Source organism: Belonocnema kinseyi, chromosome 4 (genome assembly GCF_010883055.1).
Source record: "Belonocnema kinseyi isolate 2016_QV_RU_SX_M_011 chromosome 4, B_treatae_v1, whole genome shotgun sequence".
Lineage (NCBI taxonomy): Eukaryota > Metazoa > Arthropoda > Insecta > Hymenoptera > Cynipidae > Belonocnema > Belonocnema kinseyi.
In genome coordinates this window covers 68916816-68934451 of record NC_046660.1, presented here as the reverse complement: position 1 = coordinate 68934451, position 17636 = coordinate 68916816, and the positions used below count along the sequence as shown (strand labels likewise).

Here is a 17636-nt window from a genome sequence, read left to right as displayed (position 1 = left end):
GTATTATGAAATAATAAAAATAGTTTTAGAAGATTTTTTATGCTATCCTGATTGAAAGTGGCATCCATCCTAGCATGACCATGACGCCATGCTACAATAAAATCACTATTCCGCGAACTATTTGTGTAGTTTTTTTATTCTGTTATATTGATTTTTAGTTGAAAACTTGTATTATTTTAAGGATATTTTATATTTATCACGCCGTACGTCAACAAGAAAACTGATGCATGCAGTAATGCTCATGAAACGCGAATTTTTCAAATCCGCATGTGCCGAAAAGCGTGGATCTATTTGAAATTACAATTTCTAAACTTGTAACATTACATTGATAATAGTAACTAAGTCAAAGCAATTGCCTTTTTCTTTAGATTGAATTTAATTCATTAAAAAATATTTATCTTGATTATTATTAATAGTATTTATTGATTTCAAATAGACCCGCGCTTTTCGGCATATGCGCAGTTGATAAAGTTTCTTGCAGTGTGCGCATCAATATAAAGTTGGGATAGCCAATGAATTTTGATTGTCAAAAATAACCTGATGCTCACGATAGAGGTAGCGGGAGGGGGGGAGAGGCTTCATCCTTAAAATTATCGAATCGTTACGTTTCGCGGCCCCTGAAATAAGCGAACGTTAACTGTGTGTTGGTAGTAATTTGTTAAAAATTCAAATATTTGTTAGAAAATTAGCCTTTCTGCTTAAAAATCCGAATACTTGGTTAAATTTGAATTACTTTGAAAAACATTAATTTTTGTTATAGATTCATCTGCTGCAAAATTTATCTATTTTTATAGAAAATTCAGCTATTTGTTTATAAATTGATTTATTCTCGAGAATTGAGTTTCACAGTTATATTTTTGCATTCTTTAATTTAAAAGATAAAATAAATAAGTTTTACAAAAAAAACCTTAAATTGGAAATCGTGAAATTTACAATGTAGAATTTTGCAGTTGTAAAATTGTAGAGTAAATAGCCATTATATACAATATGCCTTATTACACAAAATATTAACAAAGTATTTTTTTAAATTATCTGGTCAATAAAAATACATCGAACATATATAATATTTTCAAATAGACATTATTTCGGTTTGAAATTTATTTAAATTTAAAATTTGAAATTGCTCAATAAACGCTTTAAGGTTAAAGGTTGAAAGTTGCTAGATTTTAAAAATTAAAAAAATAATTTAATTTCAAATGTTGTTATATTTTTTAAGAAAAGAAATGTAAGTAAATAGTTTTTGTTTTGTTTTAGATTTATGATGCTGCGAAAGAAGTTATGAATAGCACATTGCAGCCAACAATTGACAGACTAGTGTCTGCAAAACAATCTGCAACTCAACAAGCTACTTCACTCAAAGACATTAGCATAAATAAAGCTAATGAAATTCTCAGCACTCGTTATGGAGCTTTGGCTGTTCAAAGCGTTGACAGCACGAGTGCTCTCGTCAACAAATTGCTGGACCACTACTTCCCACCCGCTGAAGGCGAAGATGCTCAACCAGGTATTTTTTTTACAAAAATTAATATATAAATACAAATTTTACGTCGAGTTATTTTCCTAAAAAATTGAGTTTTACGCCAAATGTTCATTTTTACCCTAAAGAGATAATTTTCAAAGAAGAGAGATGACTTTTTCACCACAAAAAAATAGATTTTTGATCCAAAAGGACGAATTTTCAACAAAATAGTTGTATTTTTTACCAAAAAATGAATTTAAAAAAATAATTTATTTTTTTTAGAAAAATTATCAACCCGACGAATTCATCAACAAAATACGATATTTAAAAAAAATGTTAAATCTTTGACCAAATAGATCCATTTAAAAAAAAAAGATATTTTCTACCCAAATAGATGGATCTTTAACAAAATAGTTGAGTTTTTAAACTAAAAAGTCCAATTTGTGAGAAAGCAGTTGATGTATAAACCAAAAAAGAAGATTTTTCAGCGGTATGAATTTTTAACTAAAAAAAAGAAAGATTTTAAACGAAATCTGAATCATGAACCAAATAGATGAATTTACAACAAACAAGATTAACTTTCTGTAACTAAATCTTTAAAAAAATAGACGAATTTTTAACAAAATGCATGAATTTTATAAGAAATAATTGCATTTTCAACGTCTGATACAAATTTTCAACCAAAAATAAAAAAGCTACACTTTTAAGATGAAAAATCAATTTTTAAGAAACAAAAAAAAACGAATTTCTAACAAAATAGTTGAATTTTTAAATATATAGTTTATTTTTTAACTAAATAGTTGAATTTTTAACGAAAGCATTTCAATTTTTAATAGAAAAAAAGAGATGGATCTTAAAATTTTAAAAAAAAGTGTTTGAACTAATTAGGTTAACTCTCAGGGTGCCCGCTGGACCGGGAAACTTGGACAACCGGGAAATGACCGGAAATTTTATGGGACCGGGGAAAACCGTGAAATGACAGTGAATTTCTTTTTTCACCGGAAATTTTACAAAATTTGTAGAATAAAAATGTTGTATAACTTTGATTTTAATCGTTTTTAAATAATTTCTTAAATTATGATTTTCATAAATTATTATTTCATTTAATTTAGAATGCTTAATTCGAAAATCTTTTACTTTAAAAATTTTCTATTTTCTATTTTTAATTTTTAAAAGCATATATTTTAATTTAAAGAATTTTATATTGCAGTTTTAAAGGCTTAAAAAATTAAAAATCTGCCCAAGTTCGATTTTAACAGTTTTTTAAATAATTAAAGTGCAGTTTTGAAGATTTAAACAATTAAAAATTAAAAGCATTTGAAGTTAAAAAAGTTTGGTAAAAACAGTTTTATTTTATGAACTGTAAATATAAATAAAGAAATTATTTTTTAAATGGATCTGCACTCTAAGTATAGAAATCTGAAAAATAATTGATTTGACCAAAGAATTCTAGATCCGTTCAAAATGTGAGAATTTCCAGATTGTAACTTTTTCAATCCGAAAGTCTGGATAAGAATTGAAATTAATATATCATTTATTCCGATAGTTTTATTTTTAAATAACAATTTTCACGATTTACCAATAATATATTTTTAATTCAGAGTTTCAGGTCCTCCTTTATATTATTTTTTATATTAAATTCAATAAACAAATTTATTAATATATTATTTCTATTACTTTTTTCAGCTATTAAAAAAGTAAACGTGCGTTTTACTATTTTCAACATAAAAATCCATAATAATATAGTCATAATTAAAGGTTTTTATTCAATTTAAAATATTTTGAGTCTAAATTATTTATTTTTTATCCCATTTAATTTGAAATTTCTTAATGTAGAAAAAGAATAAGTATTTAATATTTAGCAATATGTCACTGTTCAGGTAAGACAAGTAAATGGAAACCAAATATATAAAAGAAAACAAATTGAAACTGAATTGTTTTACATAGAAAGCTTTGAATCTCTTGATTTTCGAAGAACTTTTAATCTTTTAGCGTTACAATTTTTACTGTTCTATTTAAAAAGTGTTTAATTTATAAGTGAAATTGTAAAATTTTGACGCATAAATAAAAATTGAACACTTATTATTTGTAGACAAAATTTGAGAAATTTAAAGAAATATGTAGAAGTTCTGAAAATATTGAAAATTAATTAAAAACTTGAAATTATTTCAAGTAATTTAAACGAAGTTTGTTAACATTTTTTTCAGAACTTCTAAATATATTTTAAAATTAATCGAAATTTTTCTACAATTTTTGAAAATCCTGCAAATTAAAAAAAAATCCTTAAAATCTTCCATGTTCTTCTTTAATAATTTTTGAAATATCTTGAAATCCTCTTAAAATTTCTGTTATAATAATTTTCCAAAGTGAAAAATCATTTAAAATTTTTCTAAAATCAAATTTAATTTTTTTTAGATTTGCAGGATTTTCTAAAAGTTATAGAAAAAATCCAATTCATTTTGAAATATATTTAAAATTTCTGTCAGAAAATGCAAAAATGATTTTGAATTTGGAAAAATTTAAAACCACGTCTAGATTTTTCAAGAGTTTAAAATAAAATGTTAAAGCTTTTAGTAATAATAAATAATACATAATAATACTTAATCGACGAAATAAATTCCCGGTTATTTCCCGGTTTTTCCCGGTTCAAACACTTTTCACGGTCAATGAAATTAAAAAATGAAACACTAAAGCTAAAAAATGTTCCACTTGAGGTAATAAAAAGTGAGCTGCAAATGAAAGCACTGAAAGTGGATAAATAATAAAATAATAAACTTCTAATTTAAGAACTGTTAAATTAAACAATTATTTGTCTTCAATTTTAAATAATTCTTCTATTAATAAAATTCGAAATAATATATAATATATAATCGGCAAAAATTTTTGACTTTAAATTAAATATCTTTTTTAATTAAAAATTCATATTTCTTGGTCGAAGATTAACTTTTTGTTGAAAATTCAACTTCATTTTTAAAAATTTGCCTTTTTTGCTTGAAAATTCAATTATTTGGTTCTAGTTCAATCTTTTTTGTTTTAAAATCCAACCGTTTAGTCAAATATTCATCGTTTGTTGGTAGAAATTCAACTGTTTGGTTGAAACTTAAATTAATTTGTAAAAATTTGTTTCGTTTTCTTGAAAGTAAACATTTTTCTTGAAATTCGGAATCCTCAAAGCTGAATATATATTATTAAAATATTGTTTAAACTTTAAATTTTATTTTTATTGTGGAAAGATTATTTGAAAACCAATAAGAATTGTGTACTCTACATTCTTAAACAAATTATATGTTTATTTTTTTATTTATTTAGAATCCTATAAAAAAATAACACTAATTTTCTATCATTTAGTGTCTGCTACTGCTTTTTCATTATCTTTATAAATTTAATACCACTTTTAATAGACTTTTTGCAATTTTTTCTCCCCAATTAATACGATACCTGCAAATTGAAAAATCATATTGTCTTTTAAACTGATCAACTCGTTGATAAAACTTTTATATCTGAAAATACACTAAACGCCCGATATAAGACTTCCCGGTTTATGATATTCCTAGAACTGATGACTTTCGCTGTTTAAAGATGAGAAGAGCCGCGGGCTAAAGGAGAGAGGATATCAGGGTGGCGATTTACCGGAAAAACCGGGAAATGCCCGTGAATTTAATTAAGAAAAGCCGGAAATTTACTTCTAATCACAGAAAATTGCCAGATTTAATTATTTAAATCACTTTTTATTTATTTATAAAAATGATTTCTACATTATCTGAGGGATTCGAACGAAATTAAGGGGAATTTCCTCATATTTTCTTATTATATTGTAATAAAAAATAAAGCAGCTACGAAGGCACATTGTCAAAATTGTGTTTCTTTAAAGTTTTATTTTGAACGAAAAAAAAAAGAACGTAAAGAAAGTTTTTTTACGTTCTTTTGGTTTTTTTTTAAATATAAAATATGATTGCCACATAATTTTGAAAATATGTATTCGTAGCCTCATTATCTTTTAATACTTTTTTAGACTGAGCTTAGTTTTCAGACAAATTCTTTTAAATTTATCGAAATCATTTGCAAATATCAAAAGATCCCTTTAATTTTTGTTCGTATCCCTGCTCTTTCTACCGTCGTAGATTTCCCAGATTATTTTACTTTACTCTGATTACTTTAATTTAATTACTTTGTTAAAAAAAAAGTTTTGATTGAAGATTTATCATTTTAATTTGAAATTCATCTCTGTTTAAAAATGTAACTACTTTTTTGAAAATTAATTTTTTTTAACGAAGAACTTCAATATTACAGTAGAAAATTCAACTATTTTGCTGAAAATATTTCGTTTTTTGTAGTGTGAAGAATAAGCATTCCATTTTTTGTTAAAAATGTATCTTTTTTGGATGAAATTCAACTGATGGGTTGGAAATTAATATTTTTGACTAAAAGTTGAACTATTTATTTGAAAATGTATGTACTTTGTCAAAAGTTCTTCGTTTTTTAGAAACGTATTCTTTATGGTTGAAAATTCATATTTTTGGTATAAAATTGAACTATTCCAGTTGATGATTTTTAATTCTACTCGACAATTTATCAGTTTGATCGAAAACTAATTTCATTAATTGAAAATTTAAATGTCTATTTTTGGTTACAAATTGATTTTTCCTTTGTCAAAATTCGACAATTTGCATAAAAAATGTTCTATTTTAATTAATAATTCAACTATTTCATTGAGAATCTACATATTTTATTAAAAATCGATTTTTTTGTGTAGAAATTATTTTTTTCTTTGCAAGTTAATCCCCTTGTTTAACAATTCTTCTTTTCGGTTAAAAATTCAAGTATTCCAGCTTAATATCTATCCTTTTAGTTGCAAATTCATCTTTTAGGTTGGATATAACCATTTATTTGGTTAAATGTTAAACTCTTTTGTTAAACTCAAATTTTTTTGGTGACATCATTTTAACTAAAAATTAATTTCTTTTGTTAAAATATAAGCTATTTGGATAGAAAGATTTTTTTTGTGTTGAAAATTTTGTGTCAAAAATGTAACTATGCTACTAGTTAGAGATTCATATTTTTAGTTAAAAAATTCATCTGTCTGGTTAAACATTAATTTTTTTAGCTTAAATTTAATTATTTAAATTTTGGTTAACAATTTATCCTTTTTGTAAAATTGATTTATTTGCTTTTTTGAAAATTCAGCTATTTCAATTGAAGAAACAGTGTTTTAGTTGAAAACACATCTTTTTGATTTAAAATTTAATTATTCCAACTAAAGATTCATAATTTTAGTTGAAAATTCCTCACTCAGGTTGAAAGTTGAACTATTTTCTTTAAAATCTCTTACTTCTCGTTGAAAATTTATTTTTTTCTGTTAAAGTTAAACTATGCCAATTCTTTGGTTAAAAATTGATATTTTTCAGTAAAAAATTTAAGTACTTGTTTCAAAATTCATTTATTTTGCAATATTTTGAACTTTTTTGTTAAATGATTTTTAGAACGAACTTCACGAACTAAAATAGATGCTTGCGCTTAGAGAAAAATATGTACATGTTACTTTTAGTTCACGGGGAAAATTGCAAAACTTGACTGGAAAAAACCGCGAAATGGCGGGAAATTCTAAATGGTTAGTTGCATCGGGTTGCGTCATGCGTCCAAATCTAACCGAAATGATTTATGTGACCCTACCTGTTTATGTTTGGATTTACCCGATTTAGGATCAAGGCCAAGGTAGTCCATGCCCGAAACTGGTCTTATATCGGGGGTTGAGTGTATTTGTAAACTCTGTAGATTGTAAATTAAGTTTTTAATATGAAATAACAATTATGTTGCAGCTCCAGTTTCAGCAGAGGAGAATAAAGTTTTGCACGCTGTGCAAACTGTTGGACAACTCTCGTCAAAGACAGCAAATCGAGTTTATCATTCTGTTGCGGCTCAGCTAAGAACTGTGAAAAAGGAAGATGTGTCCACCTACATTTCAAATGTTGTCTCGATTCTTCACCTCACGTACTTCCTGAATGTTGAAAAAAAAGATGAAGCATCGAGTCCAAAAAATGGTGCATCTGAAAAAAGTGCAGAAAAAAGTCCAGAAAAAAAAGATGATTAATAATAAGAAAAACAAAATTCACAGATGATTTCACTATAAATTAAACATTTCTCTCTGAAAAGATTATTCTTGCCAGTAGTTCCCTTTCATCAAAAATCTTCCACTCGTGTAAAAATGTCAATTATATTAATTATTTGTTACTGCCACCAAACAATACAAAAGAACTGAAATTGGCTCAGAATTCTGGTAGGAAGATCTTTCCCAGTTGAGAAAATTATTGAACATACATACCAGGGATATTTTTACGTTTAAGTCATAAGAAAGATATATTTTAGTAGAAATTTTACCTTACGAGTATATTTATTAAAAACACTGATTAAGCAAACAAAAAATATTTTTATAAAATTATTGTACATTCGAGGGTCGAGCTCTTTTCCTTTTTTCTTCTGATTGTAACCACGATAAAATCGAATTAGTTTTCTACGCTTGACAAATTATTTATAAATTTTAGTACATGGGCTTTTGTAAGGAAACATGTCTCATAATAAATATTTTCGTTACGTAACACCAGTAACTTGCTTTCCCTTTCTCTTAATTGCATACGCAATTAATCCTTTTTCAATATTTTATTTTATTTATTTAAATAAAATGAAATGTATATTAAGTAAATATAATAAAATAAATGAATAAAATATGCATTTCCATATCCTGATATTGTGAAATTGTTGAATTTTTGCTTAAATATTTAAAATTAGCTTAGAACCCTTCAAATAATATCAAAGAAATTTAAATTAATACTGATTTAATAAAAAAATTTAACCATTATAGAAATTTCATTTAAAAAATTATCTTTTTTAAAAATTGCACAGATTAAAGATTTCTGGCTAAAAATATGAATCATAATTTTTTTCAATTCTCTTCAAATTAATAATTGTTCGATTGTTATTTATACATGAAAATAAAGCACTTTCACCGACAAATTAACAATTTTCAAATAGTAACAACTAAAATTGTAATATTCAAAGTTGAAATTTACCACTCTGAAATTTTAACGGTTCAATGCTTTCAACTTAAAAACATTCAGTTTAAAATTGTTTGCTTTCTGATATTTAATTGCTAATTTCTCATTTTAAACAGTAAATGCTGATTTACATTTTTCATTAACAATTTTTTTAATTGATGGGTTACAAGTGGAATATTTTTAATTCAAACAATATTTGAATACGATTTAAAATTAACTAAAAACGTCCAAGTCCAGATCTTTTAATTAACTAATAAAGCTTTCGAATTGGAATATTTTAATCTTTAACGTTGAAATCGGTCAATTGTTTAATGTTGAACAGTTTTAGCATCGTCTTTTAAAATTAATTATTGTTCAATTTTTAGTACTCGAATTAGAGTTACATTTTTTAATTAATTCATGTTTATATTTGATTATACTGAAACTTAAAATAAATTATTAGAAAATTTCAATTTCAAACGCTTTTAATTTTTAATTATTTTTCAGTCCTTACATAAAAATCCATTAAAAATTGTTTGAAAGAAATATTAAAAATTTTTCATTTAAAAAAGTTAACAGAAAAACTTTACATTGAAAAATTTAAAATTGCACTTATTTTAAATTGCATTATATCATTTGGTATACAATTTTTAATATTTCAAGTTATTGGATAGATTTTCTTTCGAAAAATTTGAAAAAATGTCCGGTAATTTCCCAGTCCCGCGGCAACCTTTGAAATCCTACAAAATTCTTTGAAATCTGAATCGATTTCTCCTTATTTTTTACAATACACAGTCTACTTTAAAATACTTTAAAATTGATTAAATTGATTAAATTTTGTAAAATTCCTTGTAATTTTGGCAAATGTTTTTTTAAAGGAAAATTTAAGTATAGTATTTTTGATTGCCAGTTCAAATTTTTTAGCTAAAAATTAATTTATTTGGTTAAAAAATCGTCTGTTTAGGTAGAAAATTAATTAAATTAATTTTGGTTTTCTTGGTAAAAAATTGATTTTCTTGGTTAAAAATTCAAGATTTTGGATGTTATTGTTTTTCTTTAATGACTAAAACATCTTTCTTAGTTGAATTTTCAACTCTTGTTGAAAATTTGTCATTTTTATCTGAAAAGTCACTTCTTTTTGTAGGAATTTAATTGCAAATACAACTTTTTGGTTGAAAATTCCCCTTTTTGGTCCAATTAAACTTTTTTTAAAAATAAAAATCTTATCAAATCAAAAATACAAATTTCATGTTTAAATTTTCAGCTAATGAATATAAATTTGCTACCAAAAATTAAATAGCTTAATTAAGAAAATGAGTTTTCTGATAGAAAGACAGGTTTTCATCAAAACCCATGAATTTTCAACCACATTGCTAAAATTTGAGCTAAAGAGGGCAAATTTACAAGCAATAAACTATAGGAATGAATTTTCAAAAAAAATTTAATTTGTAATTAAAAATCGAACAGTTGAAATTTCTAATAAAAAAATTAATATTTAAATTTACATTCCAAAAATTAATTTAAAAAAATGAATTTTCAACAAAATAGTTCCATTTCATACCAAACACAGGAATCTACAAACAAAAAGAATAATATTTTACCTAAAAAGACGAACTTTCCAGAAAATGAATGGATTTTCAAATACATCACAGAGTTGTATTTTCAACTAAAACAAATACGTTTTTCAGCAAATGAAACACCAATTAAAAAAAGTTAAATTTTCAACCAAACAAATGATTTTTCAATAAAAATATGAATTTTCGACTAACAAGATGAATTTTCAACAAAAGGAGACATGTTTTCAATAAAATATTTAAAAAAAAATTTTCAATACAATTTTGAACCTAAAAAGACCAATTTTCAATTTAAGTTCAAATTTTAAGTTAAATATTTTTCAGTTGAAAAGTCAGCTTTCTTGTATAGTATTATTCTTTTTGTTTGAAAATTCATATTTTTCGTTAAAAATGTATTAGTTTTGGTTGGAAATCTAATTACTTTCTTATACCTATTTTTTTGGTACAAAATTTTAATTTTTAAAGTTGATTCTTCTTTAGTTACAAAATAATTGGTTTTGGTCCCAAGTAAATTTCTTTAGTTAAAAATTGTTCTATTTTTTTTAAAGTTAATTTTTTAAAATGAAAACTGAAGCTTACATTTTCAGTTATAACATTCTTTTTAGTTTAAAATTGGACTTTTTGGTATAAAATTATTCTTTTTGTTTAATAATTATTCTTTTAGGCTGAAAATTTATTTGTTTTGTTTGAAAATTTAACTGCTTTGTTGAACCTCTTTTTTTCTTCAAAATTATTTTTCAAACTGAAAATCAAATTATTTCAGTTTTGGTTAAAAGCTTATCTTGTTTAGTTAAAAATTTATATTTTTCATTGAAAATTAAATTAGTGTTGAAAAGAGTTTTTTGTAGTTAAAAATTTGTCTTTTTTACGGAAAACTCTTTTTTTTTAATAAAATTCGTCTGTATGGTAGAAGAGAATTTTTTTTTTAATTCATTTTTCAGACTGAAAAGTAAGTAATTTCGCTGAAAATTTAAATAATTTGTTGAAAATATGTTTTTTTAAAATTTAAAATCAATTTTTTTAACTGAAAATTTATTTATATCATTTTTGGTTAAAAATTTATCTTTAAATTGGAAAATTTATTTCTCTCGTTGAAAATTCAAGTACTCTATTTTTGGTTGAAAGATTTTTTTTAGTTAAAAATTGTTTTTTTTTATCGAAAATATATTTCACCAAATATGTATTTGGTTGTAAGTTCATCTATTTGTTTAGAATGACTTTTTCTGGTTGAAAATTCATCTTTTTGTTTGAAAATTCACCATTCTGGGTTTAAAATAAAAATATTTCATTTATGTTACATACTGTATCTTTATTAGTTGACAATCCTATTTAATGTAAAAAACAGAGAATTTTATAAAAATACCTACTTTGAAACGTTATTTCAGTCAGCAATGATGTTATATGTCTGAAATTCAGAACTACGCTAGAAGAACTGAACAGTAAAAAAATATTAAACTATTTTTTCAAACTAAGTGACTCACTTTTTTACTTTTTTTTATTCATGAAACTTTCACTTTTATTATTAATTTGTATAAAAAAAGCTATTTTTCATTTATTAAATTTGAATTTTCGCAGAAATTGGAGTCGACCATATCGCGCACTCTAGTGAGTGATAACTTCCCTGCTATAGACAAAACATTTGTACCTTGATTCACGCAACCAGGTAGACCAATCTGTGTCAGACTTGGACTACCAAGTGTCTCACTTTTACCGGACGTTACTACTGGAAACTAAGGTGGCGCCACAAAGAGGACTAGTTTCACCCCTAAATTCAAATTTCTAGCCCCACAGTTGGCATATTGAATCGATTCTCGATAGAGCACTGAGAAGCCACTAAGAGTTGAGACCCTGGGAGTCTACATTCGTATATAAATATACATTCCGGAGCGGTCAGTGATCGAAGTAAACAAGATTTTTCCTGAAGTGAGTCAGGGTTCAAGGTACATTTGCGTACAATAGCAGTCAGAATCAGTCGAGAGTAGCGCAGCTGCGCAACCAAATATTCGTCAAGCTGGGTGAGTGACTTTTTTTTATTGTGACAAGTACCTCGGAAACACGGACATTCGTCTCTATGTCACTATCACTCTCTAGTAAACAATACCCTATCTCACGTAAACCTCGAAAATTGTACCACTCTCACGCCTTCCTTCGATGTCATTCCTAAACTAAATGTAAACAACATGCTTTCCGTAAATATAAAAACAGATTTTTCTCGAAAGTTTAGAATTACCTATTTTTAATGTTTATGTTTGAATATTTTTAGATCGAGGTAAATGTCCCAATAATATTGAAGTGTCGTTAAGAAATGTTGAGAATAACTTTTAAGCTACAAAAAACATTTATTTTTAGTATTTTATTGTAGGAAATAGAATTCAAATTTCTTAAAATATAATAAAAAATAATAAAATTGCCTTCAAGTTTACGTAGACTGTGGAAAACTTAAAAAATTTTAGACAGAAGAGAACGATAATATAATTATATATAATAGTAACAGCACATAATAAAAAAAGATTTAAGATTGTAAATATTCCTTTAAAACCTACTTAATGTTTCTCATTAAAAAATATATTCCGGCGAAAAAGGTAAACATAATCTTAAATTGTTCCAAAAATCTCAATCTTTTTTGAAAACTGTATCGATATGTCCAACGTGGATTTCCGTTGTAAAACTTCAACATAAACAAAAGCTGTTAAAAAATTATGAATCTTATTTAAACCTGATGATTTTTCATTAAAAGATTCAATTTTTGATGAAAAACACTAACATGATACCAAATTCGCTTAAGATCATAAATCTCCTTTTAAACATGATTTACTTTTGTTTAAAAAAAGATTTCTAGTGAAATTGTTACTTGAAAACCCGCTTTGAAATCTATACCGATTTTAGGTAAAAAATGCTAACATTAACCAGAATTGTTGAAAATTGTTTTATCTTATTTAAAGTTCAGCGTTTTTCGATTTAAAAAACGATTTCTGGTATAAAATGTCAATAAAAATTGAGAACTTATTGCCTGATGATTTGAATAGTAATAATAATCTGAAAAATCTGAAAATCTGAAAAATATTAAATGTTTTTTTGTAATTATGTCATAATTTTAATTTGTAATTACCGATTTTCGGTGAATAAGGCCATCATAAACTAATGTTTTTAAACACATTATGAATCTTATTTAAAATATAATTATTTTCAAATGTATCTAATGATTTTTATTATAAATACCAATTTCATGTGAAAAGCTCCCATATAACCTAAAGTTGTTAAAAAATGGTAAATATACTTCAAAATCGAATAATTTTCTATTATAAATACGAATTAATGACAAAAAAAATCCAAAATTCTTAGAAAATTCTAAGTCTTGTTGAAATTATAATGATTTTTTTCCGAAGAAAAATAGTTTTTGATGTAAAACATTAACGTAACCCAAGATTGTTTAAAAATTATACTTTTTTAAAATATAATGATTTTGTAATAAAAATATCAATAATTTCCCCGCAAAAAACACTTAAATTAACGTAACAAAATTGTTTAGAATTGTAAATCTTCTTTGAAATGTAATGATTTTTAACTAAAAAATTCTTAGCAGTTAAAAATAAAGAAGAATCCAACTTTCAAATTTGTAATTGAAAACATGAATAAAGACGAGAAAAAGTAATGAGCAAGATGATGTTGATTGAGGATTCTTTCTTTTTCTTTTCTTTTATTTATTATTATTTTTTTTTATTTGAATAAAGACATTTAAGAGTTTTCTGTCTAAATTCGATCGTTGGATTCGTGCTTTTTCTAATTTTTAATAATTTCGTTGTTAAATTTAAATGTTGGAAGTTAAAAAAGAAATAAAATGTTGATTTATGCTGAATGTTATCTCTTTAATTTTATAACCAGTTTTGGTTTGAAATACCAATTTGCTGTTTAAAATTCTAGCGAAGCTGAACATTTTCCGAAATTTTAAGACTTCTTCGAAATTTTATGATTTTATTTAAGAATGCTTTTTTAATATTATTGATTTTCAGCGAATAGCACTAACACAAAACATGTATCGTACTTTCAATAATTTATTAGATGAAGAATGTTGCCTGAGGCGGAAGAAAAAATAAATATGCAAATAACTAAATTTAAATAAACAAATTATGACCTCAACCATTTTTTTTGATTATTCACGTTTGAGTATCTCCTTTAAAATTTATTGGGACAATCAATGGGCTTTTTTGTAAATTTTATGAGTCTAGTTGCAGTGAAGTCATTTTGAGCTGGACTCTGTACCTACAACATTGCTTAAAGGTATTATGTGTAGATTTAATCAATTAAATGCAAAATTTAACTAAGAATACAAGTTCAATTAATAAAAAGCCAATTAGGTTTTCAACAATTATTAAAATAACAGTATAAACCACTTTCATTTCCGGAACGCAAAAAACAGATTTTTGTCAACAAATAAACATACATACCATTTTTTATTTTATTTTACAAAATATTTTTAGATTCTGAAAATATTTGAGAGCTCTGATCAAACAACCGGTTATAACTTTCTGGAAACATATTTTTTAGACCGCCCTCCCTCCCTCCTAATATAAGCATGACAAAGCTATAACCAGTTCTTTAAACCGGGCCCTCATTTATTTCTCAGGAAAAGATTCTTTTGTCAAATATATCTAGAATATTTTCTGCAGGAATTTGAAGAAATATCCATGAAAGGAAAGGCTAGCCATTAAAATGGAAGCAGATTTACCGGATAGCTTTTACCGGATACAGGCTGTTGATCGGGCGTTACAAATACCGAGTGTAAATTATTTATGGGACAAATCAACGGAAGTTTATGGACGAGTAAAAGGTGCCAGTACTTTTGCGAATTGGGCTTTTGGGACAGTTGAAAATGTCTTGAACACAATGCTCGAAAAATCGTTACCAGTTGCCAGGTTGATGGAAAAACCAATATATACCCTAGACAAGACTCTGTGTCAAGGTCTTGACTTTGTGGAGGTGAAACTGCCTATTATTAAAGAAGAACCAAAGGAAGTAAGTCCAGAGCTATACCTGCATCATATATTATTCATAATGTTATTTTTAGAAGCCCTAATGAAAGCCTACATAGCTACACTGAAATTATTGATTATGAATTTGTATTGAATTGAGAAGTAAGCGAACGAAACATGTTGTATCCATTTTTGAAACAAATTGATTTATGGTTTTAGAATTTTCAGGATTCGAGTAATATGATTATTGACCGTTGGTTTTATTGGATAACCAGCTGGAGGGTTTCCTCTATATGATCATATCTGAATTTTTTTCTATCTGGTGTTTCTAAAATAGAGCATTTCTCAAATTTTCCAGGAATAATTTCGATTAAATTTATTTTCTATTTGCATATTTCTCAATTATGAAATGCAATGTACGATTGATGAAATTTTTGCAGATCTTCGACCGAACAAAATCGATAGTTTCAAAACGCCTTCGACCTGCTGTACAGACATTTAAAGATTTTAAACAGGAAACGACTCAACGAGTGAGGATTATAACTTTACGAACATACTATAAGGCTCATTATTTAAGGATCTATAGTTGGCAACAAGCTGATAAAATGATGTCGACTGAAACTGGTATCAACATTCTAAAAACTGTTGACAACACGACTGACCTAGCAGAACTCATGCTCGATAAATATCTTCCTGATCCGTTAGACGATAGCCACAAAGACGCAGGTAAAGTTAAAATCTAAATAAAAAATATTACGTTAGAAACAAAGGGGTTTAGATGTCTTTTTAAATGATATGGTACCGGATTGAAAAAAAATTGGTGAAACCATGAACTTTATCAAATTGCAATCGTTCAATTTGTTTACCCAGTTTTCTGAAAGTACATGCAATAAAATTTGTAAACATATTGAACCCTTTCGTGCTGAGGTCAAGAGATATTGACTCCTTATCAATGCTTATGCTCTTCTATCGCAGAAAATGAATGCAGCGAACACGCAAAGTTGCACCATACGGTGATAAGACTGAGCGAATTTAGCAGCAGAGCATCGAGAAGAATCTATTTAGCCCTAATTGAAAGACTGCAGCATATGTATAAAATAGAAATTCTAATATTAATTCTCCATGCGTTGATTGTTCTCCAGATAATTAAGAGTTTTGAGTGGATGGTAACTTTTGTCTGCAAAGTGATTAACGACTTTGTTCTTCTTTTAATCTAAGAGTAACATGTGATAGACAAGTATGTGTAATCTGAATGCATCATGGTACGAACTACCCGGTAAGAAGAGAAGAATAGGGCAAAATTAACACTTTCACTTTTAAACGAAAGAATGAGCATTATTTAATTTGTTTGAATGTGCTCATTTTTCATCTGGAGAAGTTCCCAAAGAAGAAATAGGTTTATCTTCGAAACCAATTCTTCTCTATTCCTTTACGATTGATACCTGTGCTGTATTCAATGCAGGTGAACATATTTCCCGTTTTTTTTATTCCGTTTAATCCGATCAGTAGACATAACTCTCATTGTTATTTTTAATGCCATACTTACATGCTGTATTTTCGATTAATTTAATTCCTTGAAATCTGTCCACAAAATGTGTGCACTTACATAGTTTCTATTCCTCCGTATGCAACATTAGTTTGGAAATTTTAATTTTTCTGTCTGCCATAAGGGTGGAGTAATTTTAATTATTATATTTTATATTGTTTAAACAAATGATAGATTTAATAACATAATAAATAATAATAAATTCATTTCATATTGTTGTGTAAGGCAAATAGAATTTATCTATCTTTAAAAATAATTATAAAAATATTCTTTGACAATACTATGAATTGTTTCTATGAACATAATTATTTTATATTTACAACTGAATTTTTTAAAAATAGTTTAAAGGGATTAGGTTTTGCTTCATTAAAGTGATATTATTCTCTTTCTTTCTATTATCTTTTTTGCGTTCCTTCAATTTTTAAATCCTCTCATTACACTTCCATTATTATTTTTCTAAGTCGATTAAAAAGAATAGATTTTACTTTTTTTCTACTCTTTGGTGAAACTTTCGATTAAGAAAATTTGCGTATTAATGGGAATTCAGATTCTGTTTCTTTTTAATTCTTCTCTTCTTACTACGTACTTAATATTATAATAATAATTCTAATGACTATGGTAATTTATGTTTTGTAATTTTTGAATATTGTAACTCTGATGATTGTAGGGACTGATAAATTTATTTTGTATTAAAATAGTCGAACTAAATTTCTGACGACCTCGAAGCTTTCTTGATATGCACAGTTATCTTTCTTGACACGCTTTACTTCACTTGCTTATTCTTATTTTGAAATGTCTAGAAAAACATCAACATTAATATATAGTGCTGGACAGTAACGCGTTACCCAGAAAGTTTCATTTTTTTAGTATCAGCAACGGTCACTCGTAACTTATTTTAAAAAGTAAGGGCGACTGAAAACGGTTCCAATTTTTGGGTATTTCAGGGTGCCGCTGCACAGTGGGATGAAATAAAAAAACGAGGTTTAAAATACCTTGTAGCTGGCAATTATATTTATTAGGGATTTCTTTTTAGAATAATTCAGCGTTAAAGTTTGAAAA

At 26.0% G+C, this 17636-nt stretch overlaps 2 protein-coding genes across 2 annotated transcripts in view; both read left to right on the top strand.

Annotated features, from left to right (window-relative positions):
* LOC117170954 overlaps positions 1-8052 on the top strand; it is an 86307-nt gene extending 78255 nt beyond the window's left edge. The window contains exons 12-13 of the mRNA XM_033357995.1: positions 1255-1504; positions 7276-8052. Coding sequence (XP_033213886.1) covers positions 1255-1504; positions 7276-7547 — 522 coding nt within the window. The 3' untranslated portion in view covers positions 7548-8052. The remainder of the gene's footprint in view (positions 1-1254; positions 1505-7275) is intronic.
* Positions 8053-11731: 3679 nt separating this feature from the next.
* LOC117171524 (lipid storage droplets surface-binding protein 2) lies at positions 11732-17285 on the top strand. Its single transcript, XM_033358901.1, has 4 exons — positions 11732-12076; positions 14729-15074; positions 15472-15757; positions 16007-17285. Exons 2-4 carry the CDS (start codon positions 14772-14774, stop codon positions 16246-16248), a joined length of 831 nt encoding a protein of 276 aa, XP_033214792.1. The 5' UTR covers positions 11732-12076; positions 14729-14771; the 3' UTR covers positions 16249-17285.
* The last annotated feature ends 351 nt before the right edge of the window (positions 17286-17636 follow it).